Source organism: Daphnia pulex, chromosome 4 (genome assembly GCF_021134715.1).
Source record: "Daphnia pulex isolate KAP4 chromosome 4, ASM2113471v1".
NCBI classification, from domain to species: Eukaryota; Metazoa; Arthropoda; class Branchiopoda; order Diplostraca; family Daphniidae; genus Daphnia; species Daphnia pulex.
The window spans coordinates 8,434,110-8,457,010 of NC_060020.1; the positions used below are offsets into that span (position 1 = coordinate 8,434,110).

At 37.6% G+C, this 22,901-nt stretch overlaps 4 protein-coding genes and 1 long non-coding RNA gene across 9 annotated transcripts; 3 read left to right on the top strand and 2 right to left on the bottom strand.

The window, feature by feature from the left end:
* Nucleotides 1-4,205: 4,205 nt before the first annotated feature.
* Nucleotides 4,206-5,080, bottom strand: LOC124193245. Its single transcript, XM_046586975.1, has 3 exons — nucleotides 4,924-5,080; nucleotides 4,638-4,859; nucleotides 4,206-4,579 (listed from the first exon to the last, which is right to left on the bottom strand). Exons 2-3 carry the CDS (start codon nucleotides 4,846-4,848, stop codon nucleotides 4,455-4,457), a joined length of 336 nt encoding a protein of 111 aa, XP_046442931.1. The 5' UTR covers nucleotides 4,849-4,859; nucleotides 4,924-5,080; the 3' UTR covers nucleotides 4,206-4,454.
* A 470-nt stretch (nucleotides 5,081-5,550) lies between these two features.
* Nucleotides 5,551-6,964, top strand: LOC124193244 (NADH dehydrogenase [ubiquinone] iron-sulfur protein 3, mitochondrial-like). The gene is made up of 6 exons (XM_046586974.1): nucleotides 5,551-5,708; nucleotides 5,766-5,849; nucleotides 6,035-6,282; nucleotides 6,344-6,456; nucleotides 6,507-6,639; nucleotides 6,700-6,964. The coding sequence occupies exons 1-6, from the start codon at nucleotides 5,618-5,620 to the stop codon at nucleotides 6,853-6,855; spliced, it is 825 nt and encodes a 274-aa protein (XP_046442930.1). The 5' UTR covers nucleotides 5,551-5,617; the 3' UTR covers nucleotides 6,856-6,964.
* Nucleotides 6,960-18,059, bottom strand: LOC124193242 (tyrosine-protein phosphatase 69D-like). 5 transcript variants are annotated; one of them, XM_046586971.1, is made up of 13 exons: nucleotides 15,781-15,894; nucleotides 15,370-15,709; nucleotides 14,953-15,122; nucleotides 13,583-14,886; nucleotides 12,102-12,833; nucleotides 11,548-12,037; nucleotides 10,986-11,464; nucleotides 10,503-10,919; nucleotides 7,790-10,435; nucleotides 7,424-7,530; nucleotides 7,276-7,361; nucleotides 7,110-7,206; nucleotides 6,960-7,051 (listed from the first exon to the last, which is right to left on the bottom strand). In XM_046586971.1, the coding sequence occupies exons 3-9, from the start codon at nucleotides 15,074-15,076 to the stop codon at nucleotides 9,566-9,568; spliced, it is 4,416 nt and encodes a 1,471-aa protein (XP_046442927.1). In that variant the 5' UTR covers nucleotides 15,077-15,122; nucleotides 15,370-15,709; nucleotides 15,781-15,894; the 3' UTR covers nucleotides 6,960-7,051; nucleotides 7,110-7,206; nucleotides 7,276-7,361; nucleotides 7,424-7,530; nucleotides 7,790-9,565. The 5 variants fall into 5 exon arrangements, with proteins under 5 accessions (XP_046442927.1, XP_046442925.1, XP_046442926.1 ...); XM_046586969.1 differs by having other exon boundaries at nucleotides 7,420-7,530; XM_046586970.1 differs by having other exon boundaries at nucleotides 7,420-7,530; nucleotides 7,616-10,435.
* LOC124193246 lies at nucleotides 15,795-16,573 on the top strand. Its single transcript, XR_006874126.1, has 2 exons — nucleotides 15,795-15,879; nucleotides 15,951-16,573. It is a non-coding gene; the product is annotated as an uncharacterized LOC124193246 (long non-coding RNA).
* An 82-nt stretch (nucleotides 18,060-18,141) lies between the features above and the next one.
* LOC124193243 (trifunctional enzyme subunit alpha, mitochondrial-like) lies at nucleotides 18,142-21,958 on the top strand. Its single transcript, XM_046586973.1, has 15 exons — nucleotides 18,142-18,215; nucleotides 18,304-18,532; nucleotides 18,716-18,928; nucleotides 18,992-19,078; nucleotides 19,159-19,247; nucleotides 19,309-19,559; nucleotides 19,622-19,826; nucleotides 19,888-20,063; nucleotides 20,124-20,291; nucleotides 20,389-20,611; nucleotides 20,686-20,885; nucleotides 20,954-21,159; nucleotides 21,229-21,395; nucleotides 21,471-21,509; nucleotides 21,573-21,958. Exons 2-15 carry the CDS (start codon nucleotides 18,469-18,471, stop codon nucleotides 21,774-21,776), a joined length of 2,292 nt encoding a protein of 763 aa, XP_046442929.1. The 5' UTR covers nucleotides 18,142-18,215; nucleotides 18,304-18,468; the 3' UTR covers nucleotides 21,777-21,958.
* Nucleotides 21,959-22,901: the final 943 nt, after the last annotated feature.

Below are 22,901 nucleotides of genomic sequence, written 5' to 3' on the forward strand. Positions count from 1 at the left end.
CTGAACTTGAATATGAGCTGCGCTGGACTTTCCTGCAGTAGCTTTGTTAACGTTGGTGGTTCTTGTTGTTTCAGTTCTCTCTTCATGTGTTTTAATCAAGCGCTATTTTTCTCGAACTAACATGGATGCACTGTAAGATGGAAATTCAGAGCTAGTGTTTGATCCGAAACGGATGAAAAGAGTTAGTGGACTTGCAACAGGCTACATTTACCACGTTCATCCCGATTCTAGGTATAAAATAAACTTCATTCTGTGTGAATACGCTATTTACATATTTAAAATGTGTTAATAAGGTGGCGCTGCTCCCAACATCGAAACAATCGGTACCAAGTTATGGTTTCTTTTGGGAGCAATGAGTGTTTGGTTTTAGGGAAGCATTCTCATCCTAATGATCGGCAACTTATAAGGAACCTTGAGAAAATTGGTGCCACCTCGAAGTCATAAACTCACCTAGATCTCTTCTCAAATTTATCTAGATGCAATTAACAGGTAAACATATATAGTGTAGTGATTCTTGTATCAGAATCTTTTTCTTTATTTTGGCAACGGGCCAAATGATTGTGTGATTTGAGTGATAGTATTTCCATTTTCAATCATCATATGTTGTTTTCCTGAAATTTAAGATTCCCGACCTTCATATTTGACCAGATTCGAAGAAATCTACAAAGAGTTCGCGAAGGAGCGAAACCTAGAATTCAAAATTCCCTCGAGGACGTGCGTGGAAGTTACTTGAGAATAGCCCCATGTACAGGTATAGCACATGAATTATTTATTTGTCTCTTCAGGTAAATATATCGCTTAATTACTTTAGGATGTTGCGTAATGGGCAAGACCAATTTGATTTCGGAGAAGAAAAGAAACGCCGATTGACTCACTTTGCTGAACAATATGGAATACCGCACGGTGGCGTGGAAGAATTAATTAGCATTAAGTTCTACTATTTTAACTATTACTCGAGTTGCTTCCTACACTTACTCCTCAGGGACATTGCAGAGCCTGAGCCCGAGGCGTACTAATCAGACTTTTTTTATCCGTTTTTTTTTTCTCGTTCGGAATGTATCAACTTTCTTGTGGATAAATTTTCTTCCTTCTAGTTCCAAGCCTAAGTTTGAGGAAAGAGAACACGCTATGAAAGAAAAGAATGCATTGGATGGAAGCAATGGATTCAAGGTGTCGATAGATAAACCACCAATTGGTAGCTCTGTAAATTCAGTGCAAAAAGATATATAACTCTAAAAAATTAACACATCAAGACCGGCATCGTAAAAGACTGAATTATTCCCGCGCTTTTTGGAACCTCTTTAAATCTGTTTGAGATTATCGGAACTACTGAATTTATGGATTTACTCATTACGGATCAAACTGAATCCCAAAATGTCCCTTGCACTTGAGTTTTTAAGAATTTTCGAAAATCCCGAAGAATGAAAACTTGTTGAAAAGAGAATTTCGCAGACGGTCCTCAGTTTTCTTCATCAAGAATTTCATGAAAAGCCTGGCTTTCTCTTTTGAATACCTTTTAAAAATCAACAATCTCTCTCCTAATGATGAAACACTGAAGGGACACTAAAAGAGATCATTGCAACAATATTGAACGATATTGTTTCGATATTGATATATTGCTGTATAATATCAAAATTGGTTGATAAAATAATCAAAAACACACTTTCTAATATCCCTAGAACGTTAATATTCCCTTTTGGCGAATGATTAAATTAACAATATATCAAAGCAAATAAACTATGTAGTCTTCCATCTCTCTCTCTCTCTCTCTTCAACTGCATCCCAGAAATGGACAGAACAAAACAAAAACCTTTCGTTGACACAATTTCCCTTACCGATAAGCTTTCTTCTTCTAATGTGCTTTTCTGTCAAGAATTATTAAACAGAAATTTCGCTTTACTTATCAATGGAATATCTGTGTATTTGTATTATTTGGTACCCAAAGCACATTACAAGAAAACATCAGACATGACAAAACTTACTTGACAGGAAAACGATGACAACGCTCGTGGTGGGAATTGTTGCAAACTTACTTTTAATAAGACAAAATCATAGACTAAGTTTGAGTATGAATAACTAAAGAAAAAGTCGTATTAACACCATAATTCAACGATCGATTCTTATACGCTAGGATGTTCTTTATTTTTTAATAACAATAGAAAAAATTTAGGTCCTATAGTTTATAAGTTATTGTCACTTTACTTAGGGACTATCGGGCATAAGAGACCGTGTTAAACCTTTTTGGCGGCACTGTAAAATTTTTACAAATGTAACAATTTATAAATTATACAACTACAATACCGCTCGACAGAAAACATTCATATTTGGTGATATGATGTAGCCTATTACAAGGTATAATTTCATGATTTTTTTTTATTTTAAATATTTTAAATTCGGTATTTAATTAATAGTTAAATGAAATTTTTTATTTAAATTCAATATTGTTAATAGTAAATATAATTATTTCTTCGAGGGGTTTTGAACAAGTATTTATTACGTTGATAGTAATAAAGCTCATTAAAAAAATCAATTCTTGCAATTTGTTCTAGGTTAAAATATAACTTTACTCCACTAGATCTTAAGATTAAGAGTGGAACAGTGGAAGCGATCCAGTCTGTATCTTCCGAGCTGGTTTTCAAGAATTTTAAGAGAGCCTTCACTGAACCCCACCATTGATCCGGAAACTATTAAGGGCTGTGGCCCACGCCATGAAAAGCCGGGACACAGCCCGGGCTGAAGGAAAAAAAAAAAAAAACCAACTCGACCCACCGAGGCATTTTTTATACGGGCCGGGCGATGGGTCGAACCGCCGGGTCCATGGGCCAACCCGAGCAGTGGCGCCATCTATTAGTGAAATAAAGAATCTTACTGCAGCTGCAGCTAGAAAGTGCCAAGTGTCAGAAAGATGAAGGATAGGGATAGGATAGCCGAAGACGAAGAAGAAGATTCAGGTATTTGAAAACTGTTTGAAAAAACAAAATTTGTATTTGTTCGATAACTACAGTTAATTCGGATGTTTCTAATTATTAACACTTCCAAGTTTCTTTTCGGTTCATTGATGTTTTTCATGTTCTCAATTTTTTTTTATTCAGTTAAACAAAGAATACAAATTCAATTTGTAAACGTTGCCCTATATTTATTGAAAAACCTATTGATTATTTTAAAAAAGTACGTCTGGCCGTTAAAAACCCGGGCCGTGACCCGGACGGTAAATATTTTATGACCCGTGGGCCGACCCGGGTTGAACCCATCTACGCTATTGGCCCAACCCGCCCAAACCCGTGTTTACAAAAATACCCATCTAGGAAACCCATGGAAAAAAACCGCCCAAATACCTCCGGGCTACAGCCCTAAAAGAAACCGAGGGGGATCCGTATTCCGATTTAATGGATGAATTGGAAAAGTCCCTACAAGAGTCGTTGGAATCCTGCTACGAGACGCATCAATCCGTCGCGATCTGCCGCAAAACTGTACGTCTAGAATGTCTTAGATAAATATAATAAAAATCGTCTTAAATATTCCGGGACTGGAAAACGGAGAATGGAAGAATCGAATCTAATTCACCTGAACGTCACTGGACATAATCGAGTATAATTCGTCTTTTCTGGCCGAATTGTCGTTGCTACCGTCTCATTGACATCGACCGTCTCTGATCGTCTCGTCGACCGTCATCTCTGTCGACAGAAATGACGATTGCGTTGCGGATGATTCAAACTAATCCCTCGACTAATCCGATACCCAAAGGAAGCGTAGGTCTAGGAAATTTGTCTGGCTTCTCAAACGCTGCTGCTGTTCGGTGGAAGCGGATTGTTACTCATAACTCATGTTCGGATCACGCGTGTTCAAGTATTTTCAAGGCGTGGATTTCCCGAGTGGACTGGTCGTTGGTGGATGTGATTACGTACTGTACTACATCTGCTTCTTTATAAGGGCAGCGCTAAACTTAACCGACAGAAGGTCGTAAGAGCTCGACTAGACATAAAAATCGCTGCATTCTGTGTGGTGCCCCGGTGGTCTAATTCATCTACGACTTTCATTCACTAAAAACAGTTTCCATTATTTGAAGCGACGGCCGACAGAGAACAACGCTGCTCGATAAGTTTCCAGCCAGACAAAGTATGCTTAAGCTTGATTTTGATTTTGAGAGGAAAGGGTTCACTGTCGTCTGCCGATGAATTAAATATGGCTATTTCAAATGCGAGACACTTGATACACATAAGTTTATTTCATTATTTTGTTTTGTTTTATATTTCACTGTTTCAACTGTTGTTTGGAAACAAACAAAACGCATTTGGGCGAGTTGTAAAGGGGATGGAGGTGGTTCAAGAGATCAGTTCTACCGAAACAATAAAGCAATGCAGTGATATCTCCACCATAAGTGTCACAGATAAATAAAAAGCTCAAGTACAAAGGAAATTATAAGCGCTTTTCATAATCTGTGCTGTAAGGTTTTGTCATCTTTTTTTCTTTCTGAAGCTGTCGATTTCACTGGCCAAAAGTTGAATCATTTCTACAGGAGAACTACTTAATTTTTTCTTGATATTTGACAGTTTAGTCTTATTCTTCAGATATTTGACACCTAAATATAATAGAAAGAATTATTTTCATTCATAAGTATAACTGAATAACAATTGTACCATCTTCAGTACATGCGAGGCGACAATAATTAATCACTTTCGCGAAATGTTTTGGACAAGGTTCAAGCTTCCATTTGATCCGATAAAAATAAGCATCCTCATTGCTCAGTTCAACAGTGATACCTTCCAACATTTCAAGCTGAGAAACAGAAATTAGAGAAGGAAGCTTTTCCTTGCAAGTATCAAGTCCAATTTTCCTTGCATTATTCATTTCACTATAAGCTGGGTATTACAAATTACATTAATATTTGATACAACTAAAATCTACAAATAAATAAAACAATACCTTTCAAAACTTTGAAGATCTGCTCAACATTGCATTCAACATTTTCAAACCATGGCTCAAGCTCTTGTTTGCAAGGTGCAGAAGTTTCAATAGTGCATTTTTTAACACAGCCCTTGAGAGAGGTTTCCTGTGAGTCAGTGTCCAGCTCAAAGTTAACAATTTTACCGCAGTTTTTTTCGGAATTTTTTCTTTTAATTCTGTAGGTTTGGACGGTTTTCGTTTGACTTCGTTGGTATCTGTTTTTCCTTTTTTTCCTAACTTGTCCACCTGAATTTAAAAAGTGAACTAATTTTTAACTAGCGAGGAAGTGTTTTTTTGTTTGTTTTTTTTTACCTCAGTTCTTTTCGGCATTTTAAAAATTTGAATCTTGAAATACGTAAACTAAAATAATTCAAAATGAAATAATAACGCAAGTTCAAACTTTCAATCTTCAGTTTTTGAGTGAACTTGAAAGTTGAAACTTCAAATATAAGATATAACTTCAAGGCCGGGATTTGCGCTATGCTATTGCTTCGTAACTTTTTGAAATATGGTGGCTCTAGCGGTAAGATCATTAACCAGCATTCGTTTGTGTCTCTGACCGCCCTGACGTTGGTTTACTTACCGCTAGATGTACCATCTTCCAGAACAGAAGGGTTATGAGTGAAAGATGCACACTTGTGACTTGAACACCGGCCTTGAAGTTAAGTAAGCCATGATTTATCCTGGTCTAGCCAAAATAGCAAAACAAATGGCGGCTTCTGGACGTATTATTCGAGGAATTTCTTCCTTAATTTATCGAAAAGGTGAAAAAAAAATTTTATTATTATTTTTTATTTATACCAATTCTCGTTTTTGTACAGGGACGGGATCTAACAACAATTTATTCAATAAATTATCAGCGTCATCCACAACTTTTTTCCGGAATCAAACTACGGATACTACGCGTATGAATAAATATTTTATATTATTATAGTCACATTGCATAAGAGTATGCTTAGTCTAGATACCAGTGATATAAAACAAAAATCTTTATGTGTGTTATAAATGTTTGTTTTTCATATGCAAGGGCTTGATCAACAGTGTGAGCAATGTTAAATTGTGATGATTACATTTTGAAAATATTTCACAGCCACCATAAGGAAAAATGATGCTGTTTCCACCTCCAGCCTTATGGACTTTGGTTTATATGTGGCAGAGTGTATGCCAAAGTATGTGCAGAAAGTGCAGATTGTAACCGGAAATGAATTAGAGGTTCTAATTGCACCTGATGGAATAGTCCCTGTTCTACAATTCTTGAAAGACCATCATCAATGTCAGTTTGCTAGTTTGGCCGATATTGGGGCCATGGATGTTCCTTCAAGGGAAAATAGATTTGAGGTACACAATTTGCTCTTTTAATTTCTATTCAATCATAGCCTTATTACTATTTGTATTTTAGGTCATCTATAATCTCCTCTCACTACGATTCAACTCACGGATACGAGTCAAGAGTTATACAGATGAATTGACTCCGGTCGATTCTTCCTATGAAGTTTTTAAAGCTGCTGACTGGTATTAACATATTTAATCCATAAAGGAACTATCCTAATTTAGTTTTGAAGGTATGAAAGAGAAGTTTGGGACATGTATGGGGTATTTTTTGCGAACCATCCTGATTTACGACGAATTTTGACTGATTACGGATTTGAAGGCCATCCATTTCGAAAGGATTTCCCCCTCACTGGATATGTTGAAGTATGGTGAATTAATTCTTCGATCAATGCGCTTAGTAATTTGTCAATTTTATCGCGTCAGGTACGTTACGATGATGAAGCGAAACGTGTTGTTGTTGAGCCAGTAGAGTTGGCACAAGAATTTAGGAAATTCGACCTTTCAAGTCCGTGGGAGACGTTTCCTAATTTTCGGGCAGTTTCTGCTGGAACGGAAGAGGATAAAACTAAAGCCACGTAACCTGGTCCAGGAAATCAGCGAGAAGTACTTCAACTGCTGTTGATTACACGCGACTGGAGTTATTTTATAGTTGGTGTACAAATAATAAATACAGTAACATCCTATTAGAGATGAGATCTTGACAATTTATTTAATAGCCACCGTGTTATTTTAAAATCTTGAAACCACTTAAAAGAAGTACGTCTGAATTTTGCCCCTAGTAATTAATTAATGTTATTTAGAATTTTGTACGTAATGATACTATTTAATATTACCGTCTTGTAATCTAACATCATGGCCTTAAACGAAAGGAAATCCGTGAACTCGCGCAAGATATCGAAAATTTCTCCTTCAAGTTGGACAGGTTGACTCCTGAATAATTAAATCGTGACATGAATGTTAATGGAAATGAAATATGTAGAAAATTTTTTTCTGAATTACTTGAGCTCTTTGACAAATTCCTCCATAGAAAAAAGAGGAAACATTTCCCTTAGTTTTTGTTCAAGAAATGTTTCAACAAGCTGAGCCTGTAATTGGTAACATTTACTAGTTATTATAAGTATTGTATCATAACTTAGAACATACCCACATAATCTTGGAAAATATCCAAATAAATAAGTTTATTTTCTTCCATATCATCAAATACTGTGCAGTGCTTAGTCAAGAAATGGTGTTGTGTTTTGAGAAATTCTTCACCTAAAGAATATTAGATGAAATAAAAAATTTGGGACAAAAGAATATCCATTTGAATCAAAATAGAAATAAATAAATATCCAATCACATGTTTATAGTTTGAGAGATGTTCATCCTACAGTTAAGACATAAGCAGCTTCATTGTTAGTCTAATGCTGTAAAACTATTAATAGTTGTCATGCCTTATTATTACAGATATTCAACATCATTTAATAAATAGTAACCACGGTAACCCTTCGTCGATAAACATGTAAATGCTTACTCATTATTATTTCTTCTATACAACCAATGCACTGATCAAATATTATAAAGGAAGGGTCGATCGATTCAACATCTTCACTGGAAGAAGCCATTAGAAAGAAATTAAAGAAAACAGTTTATAGAAGCTAGCACAAACTACGCAACACTAAACTTAGCTCATGTAAGCATATAAGAGTCCACCACAAAATACTTATTTCCTAAACTCCAAAAAGTACGCGTCAACCAAAATTGTAGCGTATATTACCGTAGCATGTGTTGCCTTACCTGCGACCTATCACCGATCAATGCTTTTAACTTTTCTTGAGTCCCTGTTTATCAAAAAACGTAAACAACTCCGGGAATCGAGCATAGAACAATTCTTTGTTCGTTCAAAAGATAGCGACTACACCAAAGCAGTCACGAAAATAAATTATTTATTTGGTTTTAATTATAATTCATGCAATTAGAAATGTTTCGCATTTTTCTTAGGCTATTTTTCAATGTATAAATGATATCAACATTCACGGGCACTTTACGGACTTTACGTGAGTTATATTTAGTGAATTGTTGGTTTAATAAAAAGGGCAGATAGAGCCCAAGGCTCCAAGGAAGACTTGACTAAACTTATTACCAAAACGAGGTCCGGACTTTGTTTACAAAATACCCCGATTTTTCAGCGTAGTTTACTAAAGATTAGTAGTTAAGAAATACATTCCATGTATTATTTGTTAAATGACAGTTTATTTTACGAACTCATTCCAATCGGTTCCTTACGGAACGCGACCCAGCTCATCTTGACTTTTGCCGGCCCTTCCTGAAATAAAGTGACTGGGTATAGGCCAAAATCATCGTGTTACAACAGCTTTTAAGAATAACGACGTCTGTAGGAGGTGAAGGAGTAGATGATGGCGAAATATTTTTTTTCTTTCTGGGAGAGTACTGCACGAAACAATTGTCATCAAAATAATAATTAAAAATCACGGAAAGTTACAGGCTATTCTATAAATCAATTTACCGGTGTTAATAGATTAGGGTAAACAGATTACGAGATAGAGAAGAGATGTCGTAAGGATAATAACACTGAGGCGAAAGCATACAACGATGTTGTTGAGCAACACACACGATAAATGTGACAAGCGCGTACACATAATAGAAGGTTTCGAATCAAATTTTAACGTTGGTCATCACTTCTAAATCATTGGCACTGCAAATAAAACTGTATACTACCATTACGAGAAAAAAAAACTAAAAAGAAAAAAAAATATGACGTTGAAATAGTGCCGCGTCGAGTTACACTCCGGTCCAACTTGCACCAAAAGCGATTCTGATATTCGTTTCATTTGCTTTCGCATTCAACCTTCTTTTCCTCAAAATCAACGAGATTACCACATGACAAAGGCTAGCCCAGTGTCAGAAATCCAGTGACAGCTGACAGAAAATGGAAATGACAAGACACAAGGAAGAATAAATTTAGAAAAAATGAGACTGAAGAGGACTGCTGCCTTCGACGTTGGCAAATTTACAAAGGGTGGGCATGGTGAGGGGTGTGTACACTGGCACATTTAAATGGAGAGGCAGTGGCTAATGAAATACATGGAAATAAGATGACTACACTCTCAAAAACTAATGCACTTTTTAGTAGTTTTGGCTAACCCGATGTGCCTTAGGTGTTAATTTTTCACACCATTCATGACAATTTTGTTTCAGTTCCCCTCAATTTCACTTTTGAGATTACAGATGATTCTGCCCAATCCAATAGTTTGTGGAGTCGAAGACACATATATGTCAGGTGGAGTGTTCATAAATAATTAGCCAGAGCGTCATATAAGAAGGCATACTGCATTGGAAACTCGATCATGTGAGCCCTTTGCGAGCGTAACTTTCTGACAGTGGTGAAAACATCAACGTATTCTTCTGTTCTAGCTTGCTCAATCAGAATGCACAAGGCAGCCATAACTGAACTACGAATGTTGCCAGTACTACAGTGGAGGCAGGCCGATCCTGGTTGGAGTTGTCGAGCACGAGCAGCAATAGTTTCCATGGCCACTGTTACAAAATGGCTGATTTGTTGAGGTGGTGGAACAGAATCATCTTGAAGACCGTTGGTGCAATACCCCCAACCGAGGTACTGAATCTGCGTTGTCCGAATTTCTTCACGAGTTTTGGTACTGCGGACGATAAAGTCACGCTGGATGTATCCCGGGAGAGTTACCGTGGAAACGTGTTTCACAACGATATGATCATGGGTGGCTTCTTGATCATCATCAGGCCAATACTGTGGGCAGCAAGAGGTATCCGATGCATCACCCATTTCTGACAACATGACTATGACTACAATATTATGCTCTAGCACCATCCGCCAGAAATCGCGTTGAGTGGATTCCATGGGATCTTGAGTCAGGATGAAGGACTCGGAGTTGTCGTAGCCTTCGATGAACGAAGCGTTTATGTATGTTGAATAGTCTCGACCAGCCACTGGGGTCAGGATAACGCGATTCCGATCAAAGGGGATGGCAGTTTCATAGCGGTTCTTTGCACGATTCTCATCCGATGACGCTACACTCATCGGTTTGCGGTCATCAAATGGTTGGTCCAATCGATCGAACTCTTCTTCGAGTGGAGACTTAACCCGACCTTCCGTTTTCATTCGCAAGTTAGTCAATGCATTCTGGTAGACGAAAAATAACGTTATTAACTCAAACAAGAGGATATAATCATTACCAATTAAAACGTACCTGGAAATTTGAAATAGCAATCTCTGTGTTACCAAACTGCACCCATTCCATGAGCGTACGATACACAAAAATATACTGTCTAAGCGACTGGACCAAGAAATTACGTTGATGACGGAGATCGCAGACTGTATTTAATACGGAGACGGAGCCTTCCTCTTCAACTTGTTGAATTAAATGATCAATGGCCACCAGAGTTCCCGTTCGTCCTACACCTGCGCTGCAATGGATTAAAATGGGTCCTCGATCGGTGCTGTAATCTTCATTCAAGCGACGGAGAAAACGAAGAATTCCCGTGGCATGTTCTGGGGCCTGGAAGTCTTTCCAGACTAGGTAGTGGTACTGAAAAACTGGACGAACTTCCCTTTCCATTATGCCCAATTCAGGATCAGTAGGAGTACCGACTTTAGGTCGTGAAACCTAGCAATAAATTTTGAATTGTAAGAATATTTATAATATACAAAAGAATGATCGAAAAAAATTCACCTGTAATTCTCTGACAACATACTCCGAATAGCGTTTCTCTTTGACATGAATCACACGGATGTCGCCGAAAGTCTTGTCGCCTTGAGGAGCTTTAATGGTACCTAGCACTGTCGGCTGTTGAATGTCTACTGTACTGCCGTTAGAAGGCGAATGAGTGGTCCCACCATTGGATTGCGTTTCAGCCACTGGGTCAACATATAGCGGTTCAGGAGTAGACGCATTTCTCGACGGATCGGGATCAGGCCAATACTGAAAGCATTTGGTCTTATTATACTCTTCTACATTAGTCAGCATGACGATGATTTCGACTCGTTGTTCCCAAGCCATGCGCCAAAAGTCATACACGGTACCCTCCATTGGACCTTGTGCGCAAACAAATTTTTTTCGCTCTTTGTATCCCATGACAATGTTAGCGTTAATGTATTCGGAATGAGCATCTCCATTGATCGTGTTAAGCTTCACTCGGGTCTGGTCATAGGCTGAAATAATTGTAAATTATAAAAAATTTATGATTTGAAAAAATCCTTACATATTCTCACAATGGGTAATATTAGATTGTTACCTTTTATATCTGGGTACCGATTCTTTGGCATATTCTCTCTTGTATCAGAAGCTCGAGTAGTTCGATCAGCAAAACGCTCGGGCAAAAGCTCGTATTCGTGTTGAAAACCGTAATCGGCATTTTGGTGACGTTCCATAAACGCTTGAAGAATGTCCAGTTTAGCTATTGGAGCAGCAGACGTGCTTGGAGGTGACACGAGCAGGTGTCGACCATCACGAAATCGACTCCATAGATGACGGCACGAGCTACTTAATGACATTTCTACTCCTTCACTTTGTGCAACGTGTTTGGAGTAGCGGCGCAGGAAAAACAGACTGCTAACAATTAACAGCAGGACAAATGCCAATCCGCACAAGACTCCCAGGGCAACCATAAGTACCACAGACCGATCAGCAGATTGATATGGTGATGGGATGGGTTTTGGAGTCATCGGAGTTGCATACGGGCTGAAAACGCTCTCAACCTGCCCTCGCGTATTCGGAGAGAACAACTACTAAATTCAGCACATCTATTAGTTAAACTAGTCATAACGTATTAATGACAACTTAATTTACCCGAACGAACAAGGTGTAGTTGCTCTCCGGAACCAGGGCTCCATCGTCGGATAGTACTTCAATGTCAATCATGTTTGTTGGTGAATCTCTAGAGGAACTTCTTTCAATTCGATCTGCAATTTCTAAATCCTCAAGGTCCTCCAATTCCACTTCCACTTCGGTTTGTCTTGGCCCGTGGATAACCGAGCATGATTTGCATGGTGGATTTCGTTTGTCAATGCGGTTACCGTCACCCAAAGAAACAACATCAGAAGGAATACGATCGAAATCGAATAATTCTGCGATGTATGCTCCAGCTCCTTGTCTATGAACTTCTTCGTATGTTAACAATGGCAAACGATGAGGTTCTGGTAATGACGTAAGCGGCTCGCCTTCTAACATTTTGACTAACACAACGGAATAACAACAAATTGGGCCTTTTCGCTGAGACACTTTGGGAAGACTAGCTCGCAGGCCCCACCTGTCTGCCCTTTGATATCGCATCAATGAGGGACCACTCAGGTTCTCCTTGTCTGGTATGGAAGCTGGCATTTGACATGTTGCTTGCGATGCCTGGCTGTGCTGTACCCTAGTTTCAGCTTTCACGTGGACACTGTAGTTGGTATTTGCAGGAATATCGTCGAATAAGGCTGTAAATTTCGACCCATCTACGTTCTGAGTCATGGGTCCAAAATCATCTCGTTGTTGAATTTTCTGCTCGTTCAAATAAAATGCCACTCCGCTCAAACTTACCTAAACAGAAAAATAGAGGCAAGAATAAATATAAGCAATAGCAAATTTCCTTTCCACCTGAAGTTTGGGATCGCACGAGAGAACCTTATGGAAAAGGCGATTTTCTCGGCGCTCCCCAAAATTCAACTTTCGTCGGAAAGCGACGAAAATTTTTTGTGCGTAGTCATTAGGGTTAAAAATAGGCTATTTTTTTTTTTTTTTTTTAATTTTTCAATCAGGGGAAGGGTAGTTTTGAAACAGAACTCTATCCAATTTTGAATTAAAAACCCGTTTTTAAATTTCAGCTGTTTTCTCCCCTCGTGCAGTTGTTGCGTAGTCTCAAATCCCCGCAAAATTTTTACAAAAAAGGGAGGGCATCTAGATTGGGAAAAAAAGGAAATTGGCTATTTTTTTTCATACCCCCCCCCCCCTCTAATATTGGCAAAATGCGGATTTGGGAGGATCAACTCAGTTGGTGGAAGGTGATTCAATATTCTTGCATGGGTAACAACGACAAAATTTGAAGTGGTCCATCCAATACCTGTGGTGGGTACTGTATATTTTAAAACTAACCCAAAAACTACCCTTACCCCTATTGAAAAAAAAAATGCCTAATCCAACACTAATGACTACGTCCAAAAAAATTCGCCGCTTTCCGGCGAAAATTGAATTTTGGGAGCGGCGAGAAAATTACCTTTTTCCATGTTCTCTTGAGCGTTCCCAAACTTTAAGTAGACACTGTATTTCATTTAGAAATTGGAAATACATACCGAGAAATGGATGAGTTGTCCATTGGGATGAACTGGAGCCTCCCAAGTGACAGTAACAAAGTACTTATTTCCATTTCGTTCACAGAGCATTTTTACGTTACGAGGTGGTGTAGGCTTTCCGTCGATTGTTTTGTCCTTAACGGGATCGGAGAAATTTCCGCAGTGGCCAGTGTACCTATGGCATGCCCTGACCTTGAATAAGTACATGGTAGCCGGCTTTAGATTGGTAAAAAGATGAACTGGCGAACCGTCCACTGCTGCAACTCTGATGGTTGTTTCTTGCCCTCCTTCGGTGTCTTTGTAGGCTGATATATAATGACCAATCAGGTGACGGATTTCTTCTGGTGGAGCTGTCCATCCGAGTGTGAAAGAATTTGATGTAGAACCTTTAATGTCGACCACAGGAATATACTCGGCTTCCGCTGATAGAGTCTTAACAGCTTCTTTATATTTATTGGGGTGGCTTCTACCCATCACATTTTCCGCTTCAATTTGGATATGATATGCTACATCAGGTTCCAAGTCGTTTATCACTAAGCTTGTTGCAGATACGTTTGGAGCAATGCGACTATACTGCCAGCTTTGTTCACCATCTTTCAAGTACTTGATTTGATAACTTTGAATAGGGAGATTTCCGTTATTCAGAGTCCAATTAAGGTAAATGCTACCATTGCCAACTCCCAAGGCAAAATCAATTGCCACTTCAGGTTTGGTTTGGATAAAAAGCGTCACGGGTTTGCTTTCCAATCCGGCTTTGTTAGATGCTTGGCACGTATAAGTGCCATTATCAGAGCGGACAGTACTTTTAAACTCTATCTTAGATAGTGCTGTCGTCATTTCTTCAGAACGAGTTACGTTAAGTCTATGGGATTCCGATTTGATTTCTACCCCGTTCAAAGTCCAGGTTATGTTGGGCGCTGGGTATCCGTTGGCCGAGCATTGTAACGAAGCATACGAGCTTGTGTTTACTTTAGCGCCTTTTATCATACTGATGGTTGGAGTAACTGGAAAAAGTATTTGCACAGTTTTTTCAGCTTCTAATACACCATTCTGGTCTCTTTCAATTGACACTCTGCATGTTACATTTCCAATGTTGGAAATGTTGCAGGGAAGCATCAGGTAGTATATGGCAGATCCATTGAAGTCTTCAGTGGATTTCCATCTTTCTTCATTCACTTCCTTGCCATTGAGTAACCAAGTTGCTCTGATACCACTTGTTTCATGGTGTTGTGCAAATTTTGCTTCACATGTCACAGTTGATGGACATTCTTTGGAGAATTTCAGATTCTCCACACTTAAACACTCTGTCAAGAAATAACAACATTATAAATAAATCCACAGTAATTCAAGCAGGGTTAACAGAAATTTACCTGCACAACAAACAATCCCTGCAATGACTATGAATGCTGCAACACAGGAAAACAAATTTGAGATTCCTGAAGATTCATCTGGGGTTTGAAAGGATAATTTCATTCTGGTCTTTATTTTGTCCATATTTTTAGTAGCTTTAATCAGCTATATGCAGCTGACCAAGTTACTCCTGCATAGCAACAACAAAATTTGTGATTAATTCACTTGACAACTTTCTTAAATTAATATTATGATTGACATCTACGAAAATATTAGCTCTAAATTCACTTCTTTACCAGCTTTTGAGATCAATCCTACCGGGTACGAGCTCAGTTAAGGTGCACTTAAGACTTAAAGAGGCCAAGCTAAGCTAACAATGTCAGTTGAAAAACACCACACAAAATTTGGGTGGGGATACCGATCAATGAGTAACTTACGAGAAAATTGTCAGTACTTCAAATGCAGACACAATCACCAAATGTCAACGTTATTTCATTTGATTTCACAAGTCTAATACACAGTTGGAACTTTCAGAAGAAATAAAAACATTTTTTTTTAATTCCGAAAAGAAATAAGACGCCATGAGCCATGATTGGGCAGGGATGCCAAATTGCTACTGGCAAAGCAAGCTGCCGGCTTTTTCGACGGTGTTCGTTGTTCGTTCAAAGAGCAGAGATATAGAAACATGGCCGCAACTTGACTGTACAGATTCCCCTATCCCAGTTTGGTATATTCGTAGCCCGGTTTTCGGCGTTTTCTGGGCGGAGCTTGCTAGAACTGTGATGGGGAAATTGGTCATGTGATAGTAGAAATAAGCATCAGAGTCATCTACAGAGGAAACCATTTACTTTTCAAGCGGCCATGCTCGTGAGTCGTGATTATTCCTGCACATGGTAACAAGATGTGCCTGGGAAGGGACCTGTAGCCCTTTGTAATAAAAATGGATGGTAGGTCTGCCGTTCCTGGTTTTAAATCAACATACATATTACAAAGGAAAACGGTTTGGCTATGTTTGCAGTTCCCAAATCATCATTGATAAAGCAAATTCCGTCAAGTAACTTGACGAGCACTTCCCGTATTTGCAACCCGTCATTTGGACAAGCGCGATGTTAAAAAAAGGGGAATAAACATTGAAAGACTTTTATCCTTTTAAATAGTGGATTCTAAAGTTTGGATCTATTTCAAAACATTTTCTGTAACCTGGTATGTGTATATTTCCGTTATCTTCTAAATTACAAAGTAATCATTAAGTGTTACAAAGTAAGTTAAAAGATGAACCTAATAAAGCAAACTCTCGAGAAGGATACGAGAAAAACATACCGATACCAATGTACCGGACATGAATATCGTGTCGCCATTAACTCTTTTAAAACGGATGACAAGAAATCATACTTTATGTGGAAATTTGTGTTATTTCAATCACTGGTATCACACAAACTAAACTACCGTACCAGACAACCAGAGAATTGGACTTGTTCGTTTTATTAATCAGAGAAAGCAACATTTTGCATTTCCGCCAAACTAATGCCTAACGGAATATGTACAATAAAAACCACAATTCTTAAGAACTCTCAAAGTGTTTTGTATGATTGAATCATATTATTAATTGAAAGCTAATAAACTCAAGTACTAGTCTGCCTATCAATTTTTGAACAATTGAAGATCTATCTCAATTGATAAAGAATTTCAACAATAAAAAGATGTAAGCAGGCATTCTGAAAGAAAAAATCAAGAATGAAAAATGTTAATGTTTCATCACGACTGTCCGGCTATTTGAACTCTGTTTGGAGTATTGCGAAAAATTTCTGAAAAAACGATTTCAGAGAAAACAAAGTTTGTGTTAATTGATTTTATTTGAAGAAATACCTCCAAACACAAAGGTTAAACAAAGAAGTGAAATTACCAATTTCCAAGGAAATAACTAAAACGTCATCTAAGTTAGCTGACAACTTAAAAAAAATAAGATACAAGTTTAAACGAACGAATATACGTTGGAAGTTTTATAAAATGCAAGCAAGAGGAAAAATATTTTTCAACGTAACGCTATTCAATGTTATTTTTGAATTTTGTATTCTTTCATGATTCAGAAAAATAATTTACGTGCGTCATATGGTTACACAATAGACAATTCAGCTATTGGCTCCTGCAGCAAGGGGGGGGGGGCGTTGTAGTAGGTGGTTAACTGGTTATTGAGTGTTTACTCTTTATTTTAAAACGTCATTCTAGTTGGCATTTTAATATTTTCTTTGGACGTTAAGTCTCAGACTTGACAATGTTCCCTACCCGAGTCGAATGAAAGCTTCCCGTTCTAGTATCGGAATTTAAAAGTTATTAACAATAACATATTTACTTTAACATTTTGTATGTCGCTTTGACAAAATTAGTTTTTGGTTTCGTGTAGTGTAGTTACTAAAACGAGAAACTACAAGAACTTTTTTAATCTGACACTAGAAACGGCACTAAAACGGAAAAATTTCCGGGCCGACCCCCGACACTAGAACTTATTTTATTTATTTTATCAAGCGACAGTGGAACGGAATACGGATATAATTGAATTTTTCTAACACTAAAAAATTAATCTAAAGAAAATATTAAAATACTAACTGGAATGACGCTTCAAAAGTAAACACCTATAAACGCCAACGCCAAAAGCCAACGAGCCCCCTATCGGCAGGGGCCAACAGCTGATTGTTTATTGGCTCGCTCCCGGATTCCGGAGGCCAATAGATTTCTCAATGTACGATTCAAAAGAAAAAGAAAATAGATTTGACCACCAACAACCTTTCAGCAATAAATTAACTGACAATTCCCCTTACTGTACACTAAACTGCTGGACAAGACCCCTTTCACAGGACAACATTTACTTGTTTCAATTAAGCCCCTGTCGGTATTTCTGAAATGTTGTCTCACGTTTCACGTATACGTCATTCATTGTTAACTTGTAATACATAGTGAATCTGAGAATGACAAATAAATAATTGTACCTTTTCAATAAAAATTTATCCTAAACACATGATTTCTTTTAGGGCACACTTTATAAGAAGACAGACCGCTATTCACTTTTGCCTCTTCGACAGCAGAACGTTTTTCACTATGACACTAGTTTTGGCTTCTTGGCTCTTGCTATTTTGCTCTAATCAGATGTCTGTTGTGATTCGTTGATGAATTTTTGAAAGGAATTTTCTGATTGGTGCACTGCTACACACACACCAGAGTGCTCTCGCCTAGACGGAAAGCCGGAAAACCAAAAAATCTCTGTTCCTTAACAAACCGTGCTAAATATGTATTACAACATTCTCTATTGTCGCATGTTTAATTTTTTTTGGGATTTTTTTGTTTATCAATTATCAATAAATTCCTCGATTACACAGAAATTACAGCGCACGCCGTTTGGCGACGTTTTTTTATCAGTCGCTGGGCCCGGTGCTTTGCAGACGCCAAACGGGTGTGTTAGAAACTAATTTACTACCGCAGTACCGGCTACGTTTCTTATTCATTTCTTGTTTCCTCTGCGGGAAATCAATTTGCGATCTGTGATGGCTACCAGCAGATTAATTTCCATTTCCAAATTTGTAAGCTTTCCTAACAACCTGCCATTGGGTAAGTGAAGACCTCAAAATTATGTCGTAAAAAACTAATGGCACCTTCAGTGTTCATGCAAACACTATGAGTATTTAAAAACAGACTGATTATTTCGATCTGTCTTACTCTATTTATTATAATGTGCAGAGTTACCATGTGAAATAAATATTTTTAGTATTTATATATAACTTTGCAACATAGGCAAGTTTTCATTACGTCATCTTTCAACATCAAGAAGGTGTGATGGTTATGTACATACCAAGTACGAGGTTAAAAATGGAATCGCCATTGTCAAACTTGACTCTCCAAACTCCAAAGTCAACACACTCAATGTTGAAACCATGACTGAAGTCAAAGAGATCATGGACATGATTACTAAAGATACAAATGTGCAAGCCACTGTGTTGATGTCAGGTACTTTTTCAAAAGCCTGTTGTTGTACATTTTTGTGTTATTAACCAAATTTTAAATCATCAGGAAAACCAGGTTGTTTCATCGCTGGAGCTGATATTTCAATGCTCCAGAAATGTAAAACAGCTGAGGAAGCTTCTCAGCTTTCAAAAGGTAATCACTTGAGCTAGGTCTTAGTTGTTTAATTGTTTGCTGTTTAATTTTGAAAACTCATGCAACCTCTACTTTTTTAGCTTGTCAGGATTTGTTGATGGAAATGGAACACAGTAGAAAGCCCATTGTAGCTGCAATCATGGGCAGCTGTTTAGGTGGAGGACTTGAGGTCAGATTATTACAGTTGTATGAATCAAAATTGTCTCATAATCATCAATGTAAATGTTTAGGTTGCCATGGCTTGCCATTACAGGATTGCTGTGAATGAGAATAAGACTGCTTTGGGATTACCAGAAGTACTTTTAGGTCTCTTGCCTGGTGGTGGTGGTACTCAACGCCTTCCGCAGTTAACATCTCTTCTTACTGCTCTGGATATGATCCTTACTGGCAAAAATGTCAAAGCAGACAAAGCTAAAAAGCTTGGTCTTGTTGATCTGACTGTGCAGCCATTGGGCCCAGGATTAGATAAACCTGATCATCAGTAAACATTGCCAAAGAAAAAATATGTTTGTTTTATTGATTGTTATACTTTAATTTTTTTAGAACTTTGCAACATTTAGAAGAAGTAGCTGTACGTACTGCTGGAAATTTGGCCTCTGGTTCATTGAAGGTTAAACGTGAAAAACCAATCACTGATCGTTTATTTGCGGCTGCATTGAAGTATAACCTGGTGAAAGATCAAATTTTTCAAAAGGCCAAAGCCAAAGTAATGAAGCAAACAAATGGGCTGTACCCAGCACCTCTGAAGGTAAAATAAAATAATGCATCATTAGAATACCTTGTAACTTTTGAGTGAATGTTGCTTTTAGATTCTAGAAGTAATTAGAACAACTTTAGATAAAGGATTGGAAGCTGGATATGCTGCTGAAAATCAAGGTTTTGGACAACTGGCAGTCACTAAGGAATCACGTGGATTAATTGGTTTATTTCATGGTCAAACTGAATGCAAAAAGAATAGATTTGGGAAACCAATTTTGCCGACGAAGTAAATATTTTTTAATAAATTATTCCAGTGTATAATCTTTATTACTTCGAATGATTCTAGGACTATTGGGATAATAGGCGCTGGCTTAATGGGTGCTGGTATTGCCCAAGTTTCTGTTAAAGGATTTGATGTTTTGCTTAAAGATGCTGTACCTGCTGGTTTATCTCGAGGCCTAAATCAAGTATATGCGGGTTTAGACAAATCCATGAAAAGGAGAAAAATTACCAGGTATAAAATATTGTTTTGTTTCGTTTTTTTTTTTTTTTTTTTTTTTTTAATTTCATTGGAGAATAACAAAAGGTAAACATAATTTTTTTATTATCAGTTTTGAGCGTGACCGTATTGCCTCAAACTTAACGGGTACCCTAAATTACGATGCGTTCAAAAATTGTGACATGGTTATCGAAGCTGTGTTTGAAGATTTGAGCCTTAAACACCGTGTTGTCAAAGAAGTAGAAGCGCTCATCCCAGAACACTGTATATTTGCCACGAATACTAGTGCCTTACCAATTACAAAAATAGCAGAAGCCAGCAAGCGTCCGGAAAAAGTAATTCGAAATTAATTAAATGGCTTTAATGCATACATATTAATTTAATTAATGTATAATTTTTGGGGGAATAGGTCATTGGTATGCACTATTTTTCTCCAGTCGATAAGATGCAACTTTTGGAGATTATAACAAATCCCAAAACATCGCGTGATACAATTGCATCGGCCGTTGACGTGGGACTACGACAGGGTAAAGTCGTTATTATAGTAGGGGATGGTCCTGGTTTTTATACTTCACGTGTACTTTCATTCATGATGGCTGAAGCTCACAGGTAGATGTTTAAAAGTGTTTGTGCTCATTTTGATTTCCTTTACCATCAAACTACTATTGTTTATTTAGACTTCTTCTAGAAGGAACTGATCCAAGGAAGATTGATAAACTTGGCAAAAAATTTGGTTTCCCTGTTGGTCCAGTTACTCTAACTGATGAAGTTGGCATTGATGTTGGTGCACATATTGGAAAGTATTTGACTACTTGTTTTGGAGAGCGGTTTGCGGGAGCTGATCCAGAGGTCCTTAATTCATTGGTAAAGGCTGGGATCACAGGTATAAACCTTTTTCTATTTCACTTGAAATACGGGCCTTTTAGAAAAAAAAAATGCGTTTGCGTTCTAGGGCGGAAATCAGGCAAAGGTTTCTTCGTTTATGAGAAAGGAACCAAAGGAGAGAGACCAATTTGCACGGAGGCTATGGATTTGCTAAAGAAATATTCACTGGTACCGAAAGGATTACAAAGCGACGAAGACATTCAATTTAGACTTGCCACACGATTCATAAACGAGGTACCGTATAGTGTGATATGTGAATTGCAAAACACTGTAGTTAATTTTAACAATATATTTTATTTATTTATCTAGGCCTTGTTGTGCTTAGAAGAAGGAATCCTCGCTAGTCCGGTATGCCTTCGTGTACACTATGTAAATAAATTGCGGCAGTTAACGTTATTTTTATTCAATTAGGCTGAAGGTGATATTGGAGCTGTTTTTGGATTGGGTTTCCCTCCATTTACTGGAGGACCTTTCCGGTTCGTCGATGAGTTTGGGGCAGAAAAACTAGTAGCTATCATGGGGAAATTTGAGTCTGTTTATGGCAAATGTTTCACACCTTGTCAACTACTATTGGACCACAGCAAAGGCAACAAGAAATTCTATCCTCGTAATTAGAGCTGTGTTGGCCGTTGATGGAGTAACGTGGTGAAAGTCGCGTATCCATTCAATCGATTTTGCACCATCAATGCAATTTTTAAGTGATGCCAATTAGGCTCCTTAGAATATAGTTAAGAAAGGGTCTTTTTGTTTTTTTCTAGTTAATGATGTTTTGAAATAAACTATATATTTCATCGGGACTAAATTTAAAAAATAAAAACTGGAGGAAACAATTATCAAGCGTCTGATTACAATTTGTGAAAAATAACGATTTAGTTTTAAACATATTTATGGTAAACTATGGTTGATTAAATGTAGTACCGTATGTGGTGTCACGAAAATTGAAACAATAAGAACTAAACTAATTTTGTAGCTACGAATTTGTAGCTTTGCAGAAATCAATAGCGACTCAAAGAATGAACTGAAGAATGTCAAGTAATAGCGGGTGTCGTGTGATGTAGTACATCAACGATAGTGTCTTCTATAATTGAGAGGAAACAGTTTAGGGTCTGTTGGGTCAACTAAACACCACTAAACGTTCTTAAAACTCAATCCATATGAACATACATATTTCAACTAAAATATTTACCAAAGAAAGATTCTGAAAAAGCACACAAAAATGTAGTACAGAGATTTGGAAATTTTAAAAAATAGGGGAATTGCATTTATCTTTTTTTATTGTTAGTGAGAGATCCGGAACTAAAGCGGTAAGAGGATGCGTTTTAAAAGTAATCAAGGAAGGAGTTGTCTTGTTCAGAATTTGTCGTTATAATTAAGAATCTACAGTGTTACGGAAATCAAAACGGGGAAAAATTGAAAAACCCGAAAAGTTCCCCAGTCCGTATCTGTTTTCGCGGTTTATTGGGCGAATACAAAATTAATTATTACAAAATGTAGTGCAAACCATATTCGAAAAAGTAGTCCGGGAAAAGGGTCCAGATATAAAGTTTTTATGAAAGTCCCGATTTTTCCCGTTTTTATTTCCTGAAAATCACCCAAACCAAAACGAATGTAATTTTAGCAGCATTCAGGCGATTAAGCACAAGAGGGAGGGGAGGGATTCGTATCGCTTTATGAAAAAATGGGCAATTAAAAAATAAACTAAATTCCCTTAAAGTTACTGTGGCTCAAATCCAGAAGGAA